The following is a 16298-nucleotide window of genomic DNA, read 5'->3' as shown; positions in this document are numbered from 1 at the left end:
TATGGGAATTCAAACCTCTATTCTCAACTTTCCTACAGATATACTGAAGCATATTAACTGCTGTTTGTGATGCAGACATGGTGTGCATTAGTGGCCAGTATCAGAGCTTGGTTACGTACCTCTACACAGTGTGTGTGGGTGCTGATGATAAGGACCTGTCCACCTGTTGAAGCCCAGAGGTGCTCCTCCACAGCTATCATGGCCTTGACTGGGAGGATTCCCAGTTTCAGAACCTTAGGCTTTTCCCAACTCCACAAACCATCTGTGGAAATAAACACAATACTGACATCTCTTTCACAAAATACCGTATGAAACAAAATGCAGTTTATATGCAAACACAGAATACACATATATTCAGTAAGGATCTGAAATCTTCCAGTATGGTGAAACATAAGCTACAACAATCAAGTACTCAGTACTTCAGTACTGTACATCTCTTCTATTATTATTATGGTATTCTCTTTTGCAAAGTTATTCACCTCGAGCAATTATTCATGTAACAGTTAAAGAAGAATGGTTGGCATTTTATATGGAAGACACAGTAATAGACACTCCATCTCTATAAGTGTCGCCGGAAAAGGTCATCCACATTTACGACTCTGCTTAGGCTGGTGGAGTGGCCATTGATGCTTTTCACAGCCTTCACTATGAATATAGATGGGTTTGCAAAGCATTCGTCAGAGCCAAGCTCTGTCCCACACACACCTCCTACACACTCTGTTCTACATGTGCACCTACAGTGCTAGCGATGCTGCAATGAAACACCACATGCGGTGCCTTTATAAATAACACATTAGATTTCTGCAACCACTATATTCACTTGTTTATATTCCAATCAATGTTGTCATAAAATGAGAGCAAATTTAGGTTTGTCGGACAGAAAAAAAGTACTATATTTGATCAATAATACACAGGGCTGCAATATATTGATATTATATCGATATTGTTACATGAGACTCGATATTTATATTTTTGACATTTTAATATCGTACCTTTTCCTGGTTTTAAAGGCTGCATTAAAGTAAAATTGTGTCATTTTCTTAACATTACAAGACCATTTTAGATGTTCTATTATTTGCCCTACAATATTGTTGAAAACAATATAGGCAATGAGTAAAAAAATATTGATTTTCTCCATTTCGCCTCCAATTTTACACACAAATACAGTGAAACAGGAAAGTGCTTCACTGGTCTTAAAATTGCCTTTTTTTTTACTGACTTCAACTACTCTTAACTCTATGGGCCCTGTGTGAATACGGACTTCATTTCCTCCAGATACCAAATTCCCTTAGCTAATCTAGGCCAGGAAGTGAATGAGGCACAAAGGCGGCTATTGAAGGTAGAGGTGCCACGCAGGGAGAGGTGTTCTTTCAGAGGTACACTGATGACTGGGGAAGTGAGGGTAATCTCCCACTGATGGGCTAGGTGGGATTAGCATTCCAGCAATGCCGTGTGTATATTATTGTAGTAATCATACTGTGTAGGTAGATGTTCTTCAGAGAAAAAGAGTAACGGAAAAAGGAAGAGCAGTGAAGAAAAAGATCAAAAAATGAAAAATGTGCCAACGTGCAGTCTTATGTAAGCCTGCCCACATCTCTCACTACTCCAACTGATGCATTCCTCCATGTCAGAGTCAGCTGCGAACTGCAAACTACTCAACACAACCAATCGCAAACAGTAACGCACACACCAGACAGTGAACGCTGATTAAACAAGCCAATCGGTTTATTAAATTTGACAAAGCTGCAACAAATAATGTGCGATACTCCCAGTAGTATTGGGGGGGGGGGGGGGGAGCAGATGATGCATGATGGCAGAATAGAGGGGGAGTTTATTTTCCGACTGTCTAGCTATGACGTGTGACCTTTGCCGAATCATTGCCTCTTCTTTCTTCATCTCTCGCACAGTCAGTCACAAAGGAAAGAGCAAGCGTGGCAGAATGAGGCTGACTGGCCAACTTCAGACACACTGCTTGTACAGCAGGATAACTCAGCACTGATGGCTTTAAAGACAAAGCAGCGTCCCCGTCTGTTCAGTCGCTTTTTTGATGTCTCGTTACTATTCACTGCGAGGGTTCCCTTTGATCACATGACAGTTTAAACATCAAAGATATAAGCTGATCATTTTCCTCGTTCTGCAATGTAAACCGCGGCTCTACTTTAAATGCTAATGGGGTCCAAGCCGAGCCTTTTCGCTGTGGTTAAGTACTGGAGCGGCATTAGTTTCCCCATCCAACTCTGCACGATGACTCATCTCCGTAACATCAAGGCATCATGTTCCTATAGCGACTATGACAGAGCTGTTGATAGGAAGAATGGGATTATCTAGGGACAGAGTTTTCTTCTGGGAATTCATTTGACACACCAGCGGAAAAGAATGGCAGCTTCTGAAACCGTTGGAACATTCAGTCACACCAAAGGCCAACACTGGCATACTCTGTGCCAGCGTCTCATAATTGGTGTGTGAAGGGGAGGAAAGAGGTGACATGTGCAACAAAACAAGGAGTAATGAGGAGCCCTGAACATTCCTGATCGCTTGCATACATACAGTATGTTTCTTCCAGGCAAACCGCCACTCAACTGTAGAATTAGTGAGAACACTTTTCCTCCTGTGTTACTGTCCTCAGGCCATCATCCATATTTCTGTTTCTATCTCTCTCTGACACGCACACAAGCCTAACAGACCAACTTAAGAGACCAACAAAGATAGAGAGAAAGGGCACATAAACGTTCTACCTTGGAGACGTTGGAAATTCAATTTGAGTCATATGAGCACATGGAGAGGAATATGTGTAACTGAGGTTCGTAAAACATGAAGAGAGTGATACCAATACTTCCATTTGTCCGCCAAGAATTGCAAGGAGCATGAAATATGTACTTATCTTTACCCACATTATGTGACGCAGAGAAAAAGCAGACAGACAGAGAGAAGAGACTCTCTTGTTTGCAACGCCAAGATGGAGATGGAACAAAACACAGAATTTGAAAGGCTGTGGGAAGAGTGCAGCTCAGATCCTCTCCTCTAATGTGCTCGCCAGGGAGGAGAGACATTAAATAGGTCACCGCGAGCAGATTGGCTTCTCCCCGACAACCGAGCAAACGGAAACAGAACCTCAACACAGAGCAGAGGAGACCCCTGACCCTGAGCTACACAGTCTGACCCACTCACTAACGGCAACCCAGCGACTCTGAGAAAGAAAAATAGCAGTTAGATCGATGGACCACAAAACACCATCTCTGTGCATGTTCTCCCCAGAATAACCCCTTTCAGTCAGTGCTGCCAAATGTTTCACTGTGTTAGTTGAGCAGCAAACCATTCAGCATGGTACTAAATAAAATGTTCTGCCTAGAATTGGAAAGAGTCATAAGATATGCTGCTGATTCTTTTTGGTAAATTAGGTCAGCAGAAATGTGTTAGAAGTTGCTAAATCCGACAACAAAGTCAGCGACAACGCACCGATTCATGTACAGGGCCATCGGTTAAGGTTCCAATATTCAGGGCTGGTGCAGACTAAATATTGAGGTCAACACCGTCTAGCCTACACAGTTTTAAAACCAAATCTAATTCACCCAATGAATGCATTTCTGTTTCGCACAATAAGCGTGATTTAACCTGGTAATTGCCCTAATTAAAGCTGTTAAGAGTATCAACAAACATTACAAAGGCAGAATTCCGAGACGCACAAGAGACACACAAATCAACATGTCCGTCCCCTCCTGAAACACACACCTTGTGATCTGGAGTAGACCGCCACAGAGCCGCTAACCAGGCCGACGTACAGACAGTGTTTCTTATAGACCAGGCTGGTGACGGTGGACTTGTCTGGGGTGAAGAAATGCTGCAGTCGTACTTTTTTGGACCGCTGGCTGCTCTTATACACAATGATGCTGAACAAGACAGGAGATAGAAACAGAACCAAACATAACACAGTGTGCTGCTTTGATGTTTATCTCTAAGTTATCAATAACATTTTGGCAGTAGATGCAGTTGCAGAGATGCCTTCAGTCATTATTTTGTAGCGTTTATGGAACATTTTACAGCGTTGCCATATGGGCATGATTTGACAGTTTGAATGATATCTGACAGTTTTCAGAATAACACTTAAAAGGCAGTTCAATCTAAGCTGAATTGTAGCTGAAACAAATAAAACATTTTTGACATGAATTTGTGGTTTGTCAAAGTATTAAGTGACTTTCTACAATTACAAGAGTCTTGTTACCCTGAGCTACTACACACACACACACGCACGCACGCACGCACACATTGCATTATGGTCCATTACGGTTAGTGGACCATAAACATATTAGTTAATATGCTGAATATCTCAATCTGTTACCTCTATACCAATAAACTGTGGTGGAAAATGAAAAGTCTAGTTCTTTGAGCCTGACATTTAGCATTAACACCTGTATAATTAAAAACCTGACATTTATAATTTACAGATGCATAATGAAAAGCCTGTCTCTTGTTAACATATTGCATGGTGTGCATCCAGCAGACTTTAATTGTTTCACAAAAAAACTTTTTTTTAAATCTAACTTGTAAAAAATATTAAAGGCACACTTTTGTAAGTACACTGTGTGCTTTACCTGCCGTCCTCCATGCCCAGACAGACACTGGGAGAATCACTGGCCTTCGCTGTGGGGACCTGGTTGCTTTCGTGGACCTTCTCGCCGTTCTCCTGGGGTTGCTCTGCAGGGACGTAGGCCATGCAGAGGATACGGGACTCGACATTGAAACACTCGGTCACCTTAGGACTCGAGCTCTGCATGGTGACTATGGATATCTGGCCCATCTGGTTGGTGCAACTTGCAACCTGAACAAAGATAAAGAAACATTTTTTTGTTGTTTTAGGAACAATTTCATTAACAATAAATAAATGATTTAGCCTAGTGAAGTCTGAACATCTTCAAGGGACAGCCAGCTTGGAAAGCACAATATAAGTAAAACAAAGCAAAGAGCACTTAACAAATAAGCATACGACTGAAGAACTCCTAAAAGTATGCATCAAATTTAAGTCCAACTCTAACGAGAGCAACACTTATCTCATAAGACATTACATTATGTTAAAAAAAAACTAAAATCTAACAGTTTATATATGACTTCACTATTAAAATAACAAGCTAGAGTGATGTTTATATCTTTTGCAGACCCAAGATTCTCCCCGGTGGTCAAAAACACTACATTAGCAGTGATTACCGTGGTTATGACCGCCATTGTTTATTTTAAGAAAAGCTTAAGTACTAAAGGAATCATTTTCAAACCCAGATTGTTTTTCTTAAAGGGACACAGACATTTTAATTGAACAGTAAAAAGAGAGATTTCAGAGTCAGGGCCCAATTAATTTCTTCCTCCAGAACTTCCATTTTAGTTAGTCCTCTGGGTGGAAGAAGCCCACATTATTGTAGGTATAAATCTTGGAATAAACTCTCACTCTGTGTAATTGTTGAAATTGCTAACACAGTACTTCTTTTCTGAACAAAGTCCACGTGAAATGTCTCACCCAGACACAGCCATGGCCCACGACAGGAGTATCTGCTGTGCTCTCTGTGTTGATGTGGGGCTCTGGATTGTGAACGGCACATTCCACCTGTCACAGAACAGCAAGAAATAAGAGAGGGTCATAAAGTAATAAGGTCAAATGAGCATCGAGTCACTGGGTAGGAATCCACAAGATTAACAAAACAGGTGTCCAGTTAGTGTTACTTAGTGTGGAGATCAAAACCTAAAGGATGTCTGAGAGGTTCAGCCCTGAAGTAACCATCATACATGACCTGCTGGTGCCCTTTGACAACAGTCATTCCATATGTTGCTTGTCAGTGCTGACACTTAGAGGAGCTGATGACTTATAGTATAGGGGAGAGTGAGAATGACTTAGTGGGATCTAACATAACTCATTCATCTCAAATACAAGTAACCCATACAGGCATCAAACCCACAACCTTTGCATTAATTGCTCCACACTATGACCAACTGAGCAAAACGACCTCACATGCACAGCTGAGCAATTTTGGTCCGGTTGGTAAGTCAATGCTGATTACACAGTGGATTCAGACTCCGTTCCACAAATCAGTGTCCAGCAGTATGTCCAGACAAAATGAATATATATAAACATCTAAATACAGAGGAAAATGTTTGTTTGTCAGTGTAGAAAGGAGGTGTCAACACCTGTGACACCTCACATCAGCAGTATGTTACGTAGTACTTAACACTGTCTGAGCTAGTACAATGACCTAAGTTAAACTGTGCTATACTTTATGGCCCCTTCAGGCATTGAACCAGCTGTTATTAACTGCATCAACTGAGCTACACAACACACACACACGGGCCTATGGCTACCAGCACATTGCCTTCATTTAAGAAAATCATAGAAAAGGTAAATGTCTCACCTTGAACTCCTGTAGTTTTGACATAATTACAGGCATTTGTCGAAGCAAGAGAGGGTGTTTCTGCTTTTTGATCTGATTCCCATCATCCTCTGCAAAGAACCAGCCCTGCAGGTTGTCCTCCTCTAATGTAAAGCACAGCCACAATTAGCACATGACTCAATAAAGAACAGTATGTACGTGTTTTAAACTCCAAGGTGTTTATCTTCAGAATAAGCCTCCAGAAGTCACATTGTAAAACTATCATCATCGTATGTAGAATCACATTTCTTATGCATTAGATTTAGTCACAATCTATAACTAACAGTTACAGAGTAGTCACTTGGATAATTATAGACAATGGAATCAATCATTTAATCATTAAAATAAACTGTCAAATGTGTAAAATGCATGCATACACAATTCAAATGGGACAAAAACAATTGGGCAACTGAGACAGCAGTGCTGTACTGTACCTAGAGCCAGCTTGGCCATCTGCAAGTTACTGATCCATGACTGTTTGATGGCTGGGCTGAGAGTATTGAACACTGCACTGAAGTAAGTGGGTTTACCGGACCTACCAAAAGAGAGGACAAAAAAAACAAAACACACACTTACACACAACCGTTAATACAGTTATATCTATACCACAAATGTATGGTCAATGCATTTTTGGAGGTGTTGTGTGACCATAGTTTTAGTGCCTCCACTTCTTCTCACACACAGAATTCACAACTGACAGAAGACAGAAGTAACAAGAAAACTATTTTTGTATAATTTCTGTTCATTACAAATAAAATTTTCCTCACGATCATGGACGTTGGAACTATTTTCCGAGAGGGGGGGGCAGGATTTTTGTTGGGAGGGTCGGGGGAGAGACGCACACAATGATTAACGAACTAGACTGGATAAACACATGCAGCATCTTAATTGTTAAGAGAATTAAATGAAATAAATGAATAAACCAAGCCTTTAAGGAACATAACACTAGGCTATAACACAGGCCTACAGCATTCAGAAAAAGAACAGTCTGCGCTCCTAAGGGCTTTCACACTTTTCCAAAAGTGGACCTTCACTCAGTTGACCTGCTGACAAGCAGGGTCGAAACATCACATTCATCCATAAGGTCACTATGCGCATTCATAATGGCCAAATGCGTAAGCCTCTCCTGCTTCATAGTGTTGCAGATTCCGTCCATGAACCAGACAGTGTTTGTGATGCATTCATGAAGCAAACATGAGAGATGCTTTAACAAGATTGTACTGAATGATTAATGTACTGTGAGATGTGTCAACACTTCGGCAACCAAAGGGCCTCAATTTGTATGAACATTTCATGTCAATGTTTGAAGATTCTTGCATATACACCAGTCCACTGCTTCGCATCTTTAACAGTAAAATAGCCAACATTTTCAAATAAGAAGTGTCTGGGTGAGCCTGAGTCTGCCCATTCAATGCCGACTGAATCGACACACTGTGACAGAAATGCGTTAGAAGTCAATATAATTTATCGCCTCTATCAGCGCCTCGCGTCGGCATTAAATGTGTGTGAGGTGGGGTGGGGTCCTGTCTGAAATGCACCTCTCCTGTCAGTGGTTGATGGTGAGAAGAAGTGTTTTGCAATTGAGGGATCAGGGCATAAATGAGAGATGAACAGCTGTGTTTCCAAACATACCCGTAGATAATCTCACCGGCTAAGAACAGCAGGGATGAGGGATGGAGTGAGAAAATGAAAGAGAGCGACAGTTCTGGTTCCAGAGACGGTGTGAAAAGGCCAAAGCTATGTGTGCCGTTGGGGGACCACGTGCAGACAATAATAGTGTGTGTAAATGTGTGACATGTGCATTTGTGTCAACAACAGCTGCAGCACTGGAGCCTGTGGTTGCAAACACTGATGTACATTTCCTCCTCTGAGATTCCATGCTTCAGATTCAAGCTGGTGGAGAAATCTGTTTATCCAAATATCCAAACAGGCTCTAATACTCTCGCCCAAAGCTAGCGGCACACAGGGTGGCTCGGAGGATAGAAGGAGAATGTAGGATAAAAGGGGATAAAGACAAACAAGTATCAACACGACATGGGTGGGGGCAAGGACTTAGAGTGGAGACTGCTAAAATGTTGTGTCTGTATGAAAGACCTATTAAAGCTAAAGGAGTTGTGCGCATATGTGTGTGTAAAACACAAACTTGTCATGTTTGCCAGGCAGCTGGAGCTGGATCCTACACCGGTCAGCTGCCCTGATCTCCTCTTCCTTCTTCAGTATCAGTCTCTGGAGACCGGATACCCAATCCTGGGCCACTGTGGGGTTTACATTCTGTACACAAGGACATAGGAGGGAGAAAAAGAAATAAAAATAGAGGGTAAGAGAAGGAGGGAGGGGCACAATAATAATAATTAATACAATAAATTAAAAATGGGAATAAGAATGAAAAAAAGATGTATAGTCTCATGGCCATAGCCAGCTTTGAGGTCACCAATGTCAGGACTTTGATAATTATTTCCTCACAAAGTATAACCCTGTTACTCTGCATACGAATGATGTGAAATCGCTATTATTAAAAAGGCAGCTATGTGTGTGGGAGGTGGTGAAGATGTGCTGGGTGAGGTGAGAGGAGAAGGCAGAGTGTGTGTGGACACTGAGGTGCCATCAATGGTGCTCTGGCACACAGAGTCATTATCAGCACTGATTAAACACAAGAAAAGTATATGTAAACTAAATATGATATAGGCACAGTATTAGAAGATATTATTGAAAAATACTGATACCCTGTTTTGCAATTCTAAGCAAGACTAGCTGGTGCAACCCGCTCCAGTACATTACAGACACACATTATATAACAGACTGCTGTTTTTGTGTTAGACTACATGGAGTATAGAATCAGGAATAGAAGGACAAGCTGTGTCTGAGGGCGCAGCATACCTTATAGACCTGCATTTATATAGCGCTTTTCTAGTCTTTTCGACCACTCAAGGCACTTTACACTACATTCTGTCTACATTTACCCATTCACACACATTCATACACTGATGGCAGAGGAGCCAGGGAGTGGGGAATTGTACCACCTACAATACATTTAATTTATTATATTATATTATATTATCCATCCATCCATTTTCTACCGCTTATCCTGTATTCAGGGTCAAGGGGGGGCTGGAGCCGATCCCAGCTGTCATTGGGCGAAGGCAGGGTAAACCCTGGACAGGTAACCAGTCTATCGCAGGGCCAACATGTAGAGACAGACAACCATTCACACTCACATTCATACCTACGGGCAATTTAGAGTCACCAATGAACCTATCCCCATCCTGCATGTCTTTGGACTGTGGGAGGAAGCCGGAGAACCCGGAGAGAACCCACGCTTACCCACACAGAAGGAACCCGGGCCGACCTGGGAATCGAACCCGGGACCCTCTTACTGTGAGGCGAGAGTGCTACCCACTACACCACCGTGCCCTACCCTATCCTATATTATATTATATTATACTATACTATATTATATTATATTATATTATATTATATTATATTATATTATATATTATATATTATATATTATATTATATTATATTATATTATACACAGGCAAATATACTTTTCTTGCCAATCAGTGTAGTCTGCTTTATAAATTGGATCTGTTTTGATGGAAGCAATTTTGTCTTGAAGCCTTAAAGTCGTAAAGCGTCATCACCTGACCTTTCAATACATGTTCCAAGATGTATGAAGGCCCTTTCAGTATATATATTATTACAAAACTGTCAGTGTCATTTAGGTTAGGAAACATAGTGTTGAGGAAAATGCTCAGCTCAAACATCTCAGTTCTTTCCTTGACCATCAATCTCTCCTCCATCTCGAGGACACATGTCTCTCTGTTACTCTGCCTCCCTCTGCTTCTGACAGACCAACCAGCACAGCATAAACACAACCTCACACACTCACACAGCTGTGCTCTGCAAACTATTCACCTCCATACCAACAGCACAGACAGACGTGTGTGTGTGTGTGTGTGTGTGTGTGTGTGTGTGTGTGTGTGTGTGTGTGTGTGTATGTCTGAGTGTGTGTGGCCACATGATATGACAGACTTGAATGGTGCAAATCAAGACCTTAGAGACACCTTGTCTCCCAGAGACAAATTGCCTACTCTGGCACATTCCACAGCTTAAACATTATACGCCTTCAGAATAACCCAGCCCTTGTGGACATCTGAGGGGAAACAAGATGAATGTGATTTTAAAAGTCTCGGGGTAAACTGGAGGAACATTTGTCTGTCAACTTTGGGCAAGCTTCCACGAATATTAATAGAGAATACAGTATAACTAAGTGCTTGTGTTTAGTGCAGTCATACAGTACCTGGTAGTTGCCTTTGAGGCTGCTGATCATGCTGGAGATCTGGTTGACCAGGCTGAGGTCATGGATTAGATTCTGCAGATCTTGGTACAACTGACCGGGGCCCATGTACAGCTTGTCTACATAGAAACACACAAAAGTCAAATACTTAAAAACAGCCACATTTAGGTTTTTTTAGTAATTCACAAATTTTACACCCAAATGAACTGAAAGTGTGCATTAAGGTGCATTTTAGCAGATTTCAAAGATAGCAGTTACTCATGGATATACAATCTGGAAAGCTGGAAAGAATAAACCTACACAAAACACAGAGGTAGAAACTAGCAAGTAAATTGAGCTGACCTAAAAAGATACATTCACAAAAGTTGAATACACTAAGAGCAAAGACTGAAGCCAGCCTGATGAGAGAAGCCGTTAAAATCTGACCAAAGACAAAGATCAATAAAGGCCAATCAGACAGTTTCCCACGGGGAGCGGTGACAGCTCTGCAAACTTGGCAGTGATTGGCTTGTTCAACAACACTATGAAGTTAGCTTTCAGAGGCCACACAAATATTGTGTTTTTGCATGTCAGCATATATCATCACATCCTATCGTCCTTTATGTTGTTTTATTTGTACCCACTGTATGTATGCTGCCATGTGTATGCTGCCAGGTAGTTACTGCTCATCAATTTGGCACTTGTGCTCAAAATATCAAACCTAATAATCCTATGTGGTGTGATGAGAGTGGTGACTGTGCTGCTGTTCTGTGTTGAAAGGAAACAAAGGTTTGCTTTGTGTTTACTCAAAGTGCTGCTGCACCGAACACATCCACATAGCTCATCAAAGGTCTAGCAGCGCTCACTCTCTCCTACATAAAATCATAAAAGAATATCATCATGAAAAAATCGGTTGTACATAGCACAGAAGGAATGCCAATCTGTTGGCCAAAACTGTCAACAGAAACGTTATCCATGTAATTTCAATCAAATGGCTCAATTAACAAGTACAGGGCTCTTTCCAATTAAAACCTAACGGCAAACATTTCAGTGGACAACAATAACCGTTGAGATTGTGTATCGGTGAACAAACCGCATCAGTCTTTGGCACCAGAATTATGTTTGCCATTCTACTTTCTCTTCCCCCTTTTCCTTTCTTCTCCTCCTCCTCGTCTTCTCCTACAATAGTCAGACTCTGCCTGGTGCACCAACTCCATGGCAACCCAGTCCAGCCATCTCCCGAAGGTCATTCGAGACACTTTACTCCTGTGTGCGAGTCGCCAAAATCTGCATTTGTAGGTGGTCTCCAGGAGAATTGCTCAAAAAGGTCTTCCTCTGAGTTTGCACAAAAAAGCCTGCTCACAGACACAAAAATCCTTTGTTGTCTTTGCACGTGCATGAGCATCCCTAAACACAACAGCACACAGAGAACACAGCGGGCCTACAGGAGTGTAAATGGGTTTTTGGATTACATGTTTTCATGGTCTATGACCTCTTATTGTATTTCACTCTATGGATTAAATCATAACCACCCTTCAATACATCTATATGCCATGTATATTTACTTCAACCATCAATAAGACGAAATGAGAAATATATTGTTCGGGTTTTTACCAGTTTAGTTCGGGGAAGAAATGCTGAATGATGTTTGCTCCATGGTGTGTCATGCTTGGAAAGAGTGCAACTACAACTTAATTTGAATCGATTATCATATAATGGAGCGCTATCTTAAGACACTACGAAATATACGTCAGAGAAGTGATATAACTGTATTTTTCAATATCCCTGTGCATGATTTGAGTTAAATAAAACAGGCATGCAGTTTGAATCTGAATCTCTTTTTCTACCATATTTTGCTGTACACTATCTGTATTTAATAGCACAAAAAATAAGATGCAAATGAAATGACCATTCCCACAGAGAAAGCGGGCACTGTGTTACTCATTTCAACCTGGGTCTAACTTCCTGAATGGCTCTTTGTGAGAGCGCCAAATGCCACAAGTTTTCTAACAAAACAGGCCTGGCAGGCAGCATCAGAGGAAACACGGCAGTCACCCCAGCAATTACACACTTCCTAAAAACAAACAATATATTTAGCAATTACATACCGACCATAAGCAGCTGGAAACATGTAACTGAACTAGCTTGAAATTAACAGGCTGTGTAGAGAAGAGTTGAAATGAACAAAGATACCCGAAAAGAAGTGACATCATAAGCTGGGGAGCCGTTTCATTGTGTTCTAGCAGGCTGGTCACCAAGCTGCTTTTGGCCGCATGCAGTTGACTGAGGAACAATTGTTTCCACTTGTTAAAAGTTCCTGGCCAAAGCACACATTTGTATGCACACACATATTCCCAAAGTTGGTCGGGGAATAATTTAATCAGAGCGAAGGAACTGAGTGAAGGTCAGCAAGTTATTGTCGACTAATATGGCAATTCCTGCAAAGGCAATAAGTGGTTCTATGCAATGACACACTTTGCCCAAATCATACAATCTCAAAATCTCAGTCTCAAAATTAACTTCAACTTTAAGGAGAGTGCACATACATCAGTCCTTTATCATCACGGTGGTTAAGATGCTGAGGCTGTGAACCTGTCCGTCAGAAGCAGCCCTAGGAAAACCTTACAGTCAGACCTGATGTCACTCAGGTCTGTTTTTGCCATATGTTACTTACACTCATGCAATTGCTGGACGCCATAAAGCTCAGTGAAGTATCAGAGGGAGATTGGTGGTCTGGAAAGACATTGGTGCAATCGGGAGTGCGCCAAGTGTGGCTTAAGTGGGCGTTAAGGGAAAAAGGTATGAAAGGCAGATAAAGAAGGGTGAAATATTTTAAGGCTATTGGAACATGGCAGGTGGACTGTATGCTACAGGACATAAAAAAACAACACATTATTTATTAAAAGATAAAAGTGACACTGTGACACCTGGCTGCAATAGACTGAACATTATGTAACTGTTTGGCAGACGTTCAATAAGAGGGAGATGGAGAGATTGATGGCACATGAGAGAGAGACAGAGAGAGATACAGTGTGAGCTTCACAGTGCAGTGTGTTTTTCAGTGGTAGTGATTCCAACCCACTAGTGTTGGCAACGGACAGACCGAGTCTCAGCTTGAATACATAAAACCTTTGACAGATCAAGGATAATGCCGTATCAAAGCACTCACCAGCCTAGCAATGTTCACCCACCATTACTCCGGCAAAAACATGGACACACAGACAGAAATCTACATGCTAGAATTAAAAAATGTAATGCTGGGATCACAAAAATATACACTTTGGTTATGCCTCTTGTGTGTCTGATCTGGGCCTTTTAAAGTGGCTGAGCAGCTGTCTGTGACAGGGGAGAAGCCCAGTGGAAAGACTGAAATCATTGGAATCCTCAGCCAAGCAGACTAGAGGATTGCAGAAGGAAAAAATACACACTTAGCGGCTGGATTGTCTGGGCAGGACTGACACCATTTTAGAAATGTCTGTGAATGTCCGGTAACAACTAACTACTGCATGTATTCAATTTGTTCATAATGCAATAACCAGTTCTGTTAGTTTATCAAACTAAGAGAATCCAACTCGATTTGTTCAATCAATTCACACAAATGCATAGTAATAATGCAAATGCTTTATCAGCTTCCCATGACCTACTGGGCACTTTGACAAACCATCCAACGGAACCCTCATACCTTTTCTACCAGAAACCATTCTACAGAGAAACAGTACCACAGACAGGACCGCTGAATCAAAATAACAGAAGATGACATCGGGTTCGTACTTGGCTTAGCGTTGATGACCACCTTCTCCCCTGAATGGGAGGTTGGGTAGCGGGTGTTGTCGGCCATGTCCTCGCTGGATCCAAACTCCAGCACTTCCACGAAGCTCACAGGCACACTCCACTTTAGAAGGAACTTCTGGTCGAGTGGGGCATTGCCGCTGCCACTCCCACTGCCATCCTGACATCTGGACAGAGCCGAGAGGAAGAGAGGAAGGTCATTTGACAAACTGGTTCAGGTTCATGTTGTTATTGACACCTTGTTGTCCCTTCTGGACTGTGGGAGGAGGAAATATCAGTGCAAGAAAGAAACAATCAACACCAGTGCAGTGGAAGAGGTCTATGGAAGCCATGTTTTAAAGAAGGTGGTAAATGTCACTCATCTAGAAAATCACCCTTTTTTTTGTAAAAGTCAGTGCATGTTTCCCAGAGGCAGTATGTGGTGAGCAATATGTTACAATTACAGGACAGGAGCTGCAAAGCCCAGGAACGGGGCTCACCATCTCTCTCGGAAAAGCCACAGTAGGAACATACGAGTCCAAACCTACAGATTCAGTGTGGTCAAAAGTCACCCAAGGACAGTTACATACAGTGCATACCATCTGTCTCTATGCTTCAGAGTTTAATTTAGGTTCAGATCATTTTAAGACACATGTTTACTGTCAGGAAATCCTGAAATGTGGAATTAAGCATTCCCTTACAGTCGCAAATGAACCATACAGATGATACCACAACACAATTATACACACTGATTACTTTCCAAATGTGTAAACTAGTAAAAGACATTACAGAACATTGCACCAAAGGATGTGTGAAGGTGCAAATTATGGGACGGATTACGAACAGGTCTGTCTGGGTTGCAAGCATTCTTACCGGATATTGGGCGTGGCACACATGAGAACATCATTGAGCAGGAAGAGGCGTCGCTCCTTGGTTTTGATGATTTCACCACGCTCATTGTAGACCGTCTCCACCATGTCATCTGAGCGGATCAGGTAGCGGCTGCCATTACTCAGAAGCTAAGGTAAAAGGATGATGAGTGATACAACGTGAACGTACAGAAGATTTCTCTGATTAAAGTACTTAGCTAACAACACCGAGCTCAGAGAAGGAATGTAGACCATACTGAGGCCAAGAGTGCACACATCCTACTAGGCTTTGTTGGTTACCACAAGAAAACAATCCTATTTCATTACCATCCACTTTGGGTAATAGCATATAATACGGTACATAGATAAGCTCTTGGCAGTTAAAGGCCATGGGGAACAAAACTCCTCCGTCCCATGTAGGATATCCTAGAACACACGTTTCCACAGATGCCAGTGGGTGGCTGCAGATAGTCAAATAATAAGCTAGTATTGTGTGAAGCCATGCTCTAAAAATATACTATTGAGGCAAGAGAAGACCTGGAAAAATGTGAAGCTCAAGTGGCTGATAGCCGCCCACATTGGGATAGAGAAATACCACAGCATCTGCTAAAAGACTCTTGAGCCAAAATGTGCATACTGACGGTACAGTGAGTACATCATCAACTCTAAACACTAACTAAAAAAAGCACAATACAAAAACCTCACGTATCAAGTACACTCAAGCTACAGCATCATACTGTCGTATTCAAACTACAAACGTGTACGCGGGGAGACACGCTGAGCAGTGGGCGGACCTTGTTGAGGTAGCGTTCGTTCATCGCCTTTGCAATGTGACGGATCTCGCAGCGCTGGTCAGCTTCCTTCTTCTTTTCATTGAGCTTCTCTGCCAGTGTCTCCAGTTCGGTCAGGGCCATCTGCAGGGGCAGGCGGTCTGCGTGACCCACTGGCGTGTTCTTCAGCATGTCCTGTTGAGGAT

General features: G+C 42.0%; 1 protein-coding gene across 2 annotated transcripts in view; it reads right to left on the bottom strand.

Moving 5' to 3' along the window:
- Nucleotides 1-16298, bottom strand: part of arhgef10 (Rho guanine nucleotide exchange factor (GEF) 10) — a 50750-nt gene that overhangs the window by 10670 nt on the left and 23782 nt on the right. For both annotated transcript variants that reach the window (XM_084014122.1, XM_084014123.1), the window contains 11 exons: nucleotides 16117-16287; nucleotides 15327-15472; nucleotides 14457-14641; nucleotides 10710-10825; nucleotides 8551-8678; nucleotides 6842-6942; nucleotides 6390-6511; nucleotides 5504-5590; nucleotides 4590-4816; nucleotides 3730-3887; nucleotides 120-262 (listed from right to left, as the gene is read on the bottom strand). In XM_084014122.1, coding sequence (XP_083870248.1) covers nucleotides 120-262; nucleotides 3730-3887; nucleotides 4590-4816; nucleotides 5504-5590; nucleotides 6390-6511; nucleotides 6842-6942; nucleotides 8551-8678; nucleotides 10710-10825; nucleotides 14457-14641; nucleotides 15327-15472; nucleotides 16117-16287 — 1584 coding nt within the window. The remainder of the gene's footprint in view (nucleotides 1-119; nucleotides 263-3729; nucleotides 3888-4589; nucleotides 4817-5503; nucleotides 5591-6389; nucleotides 6512-6841; nucleotides 6943-8550; nucleotides 8679-10709; nucleotides 10826-14456; nucleotides 14642-15326; nucleotides 15473-16116; nucleotides 16288-16298) is intronic.

Source organism: Eutrigla gurnardus (assembly GCF_963514095.1).
Source record: "Eutrigla gurnardus genome assembly, chromosome: 7".
NCBI lineage: Eukaryota > Metazoa > Chordata > Actinopteri > Perciformes > Triglidae > Eutrigla > Eutrigla gurnardus.
Note: the sequence above shows the minus strand (reverse complement) of the source record. Positions and strands in the feature narration are given on the sequence as shown.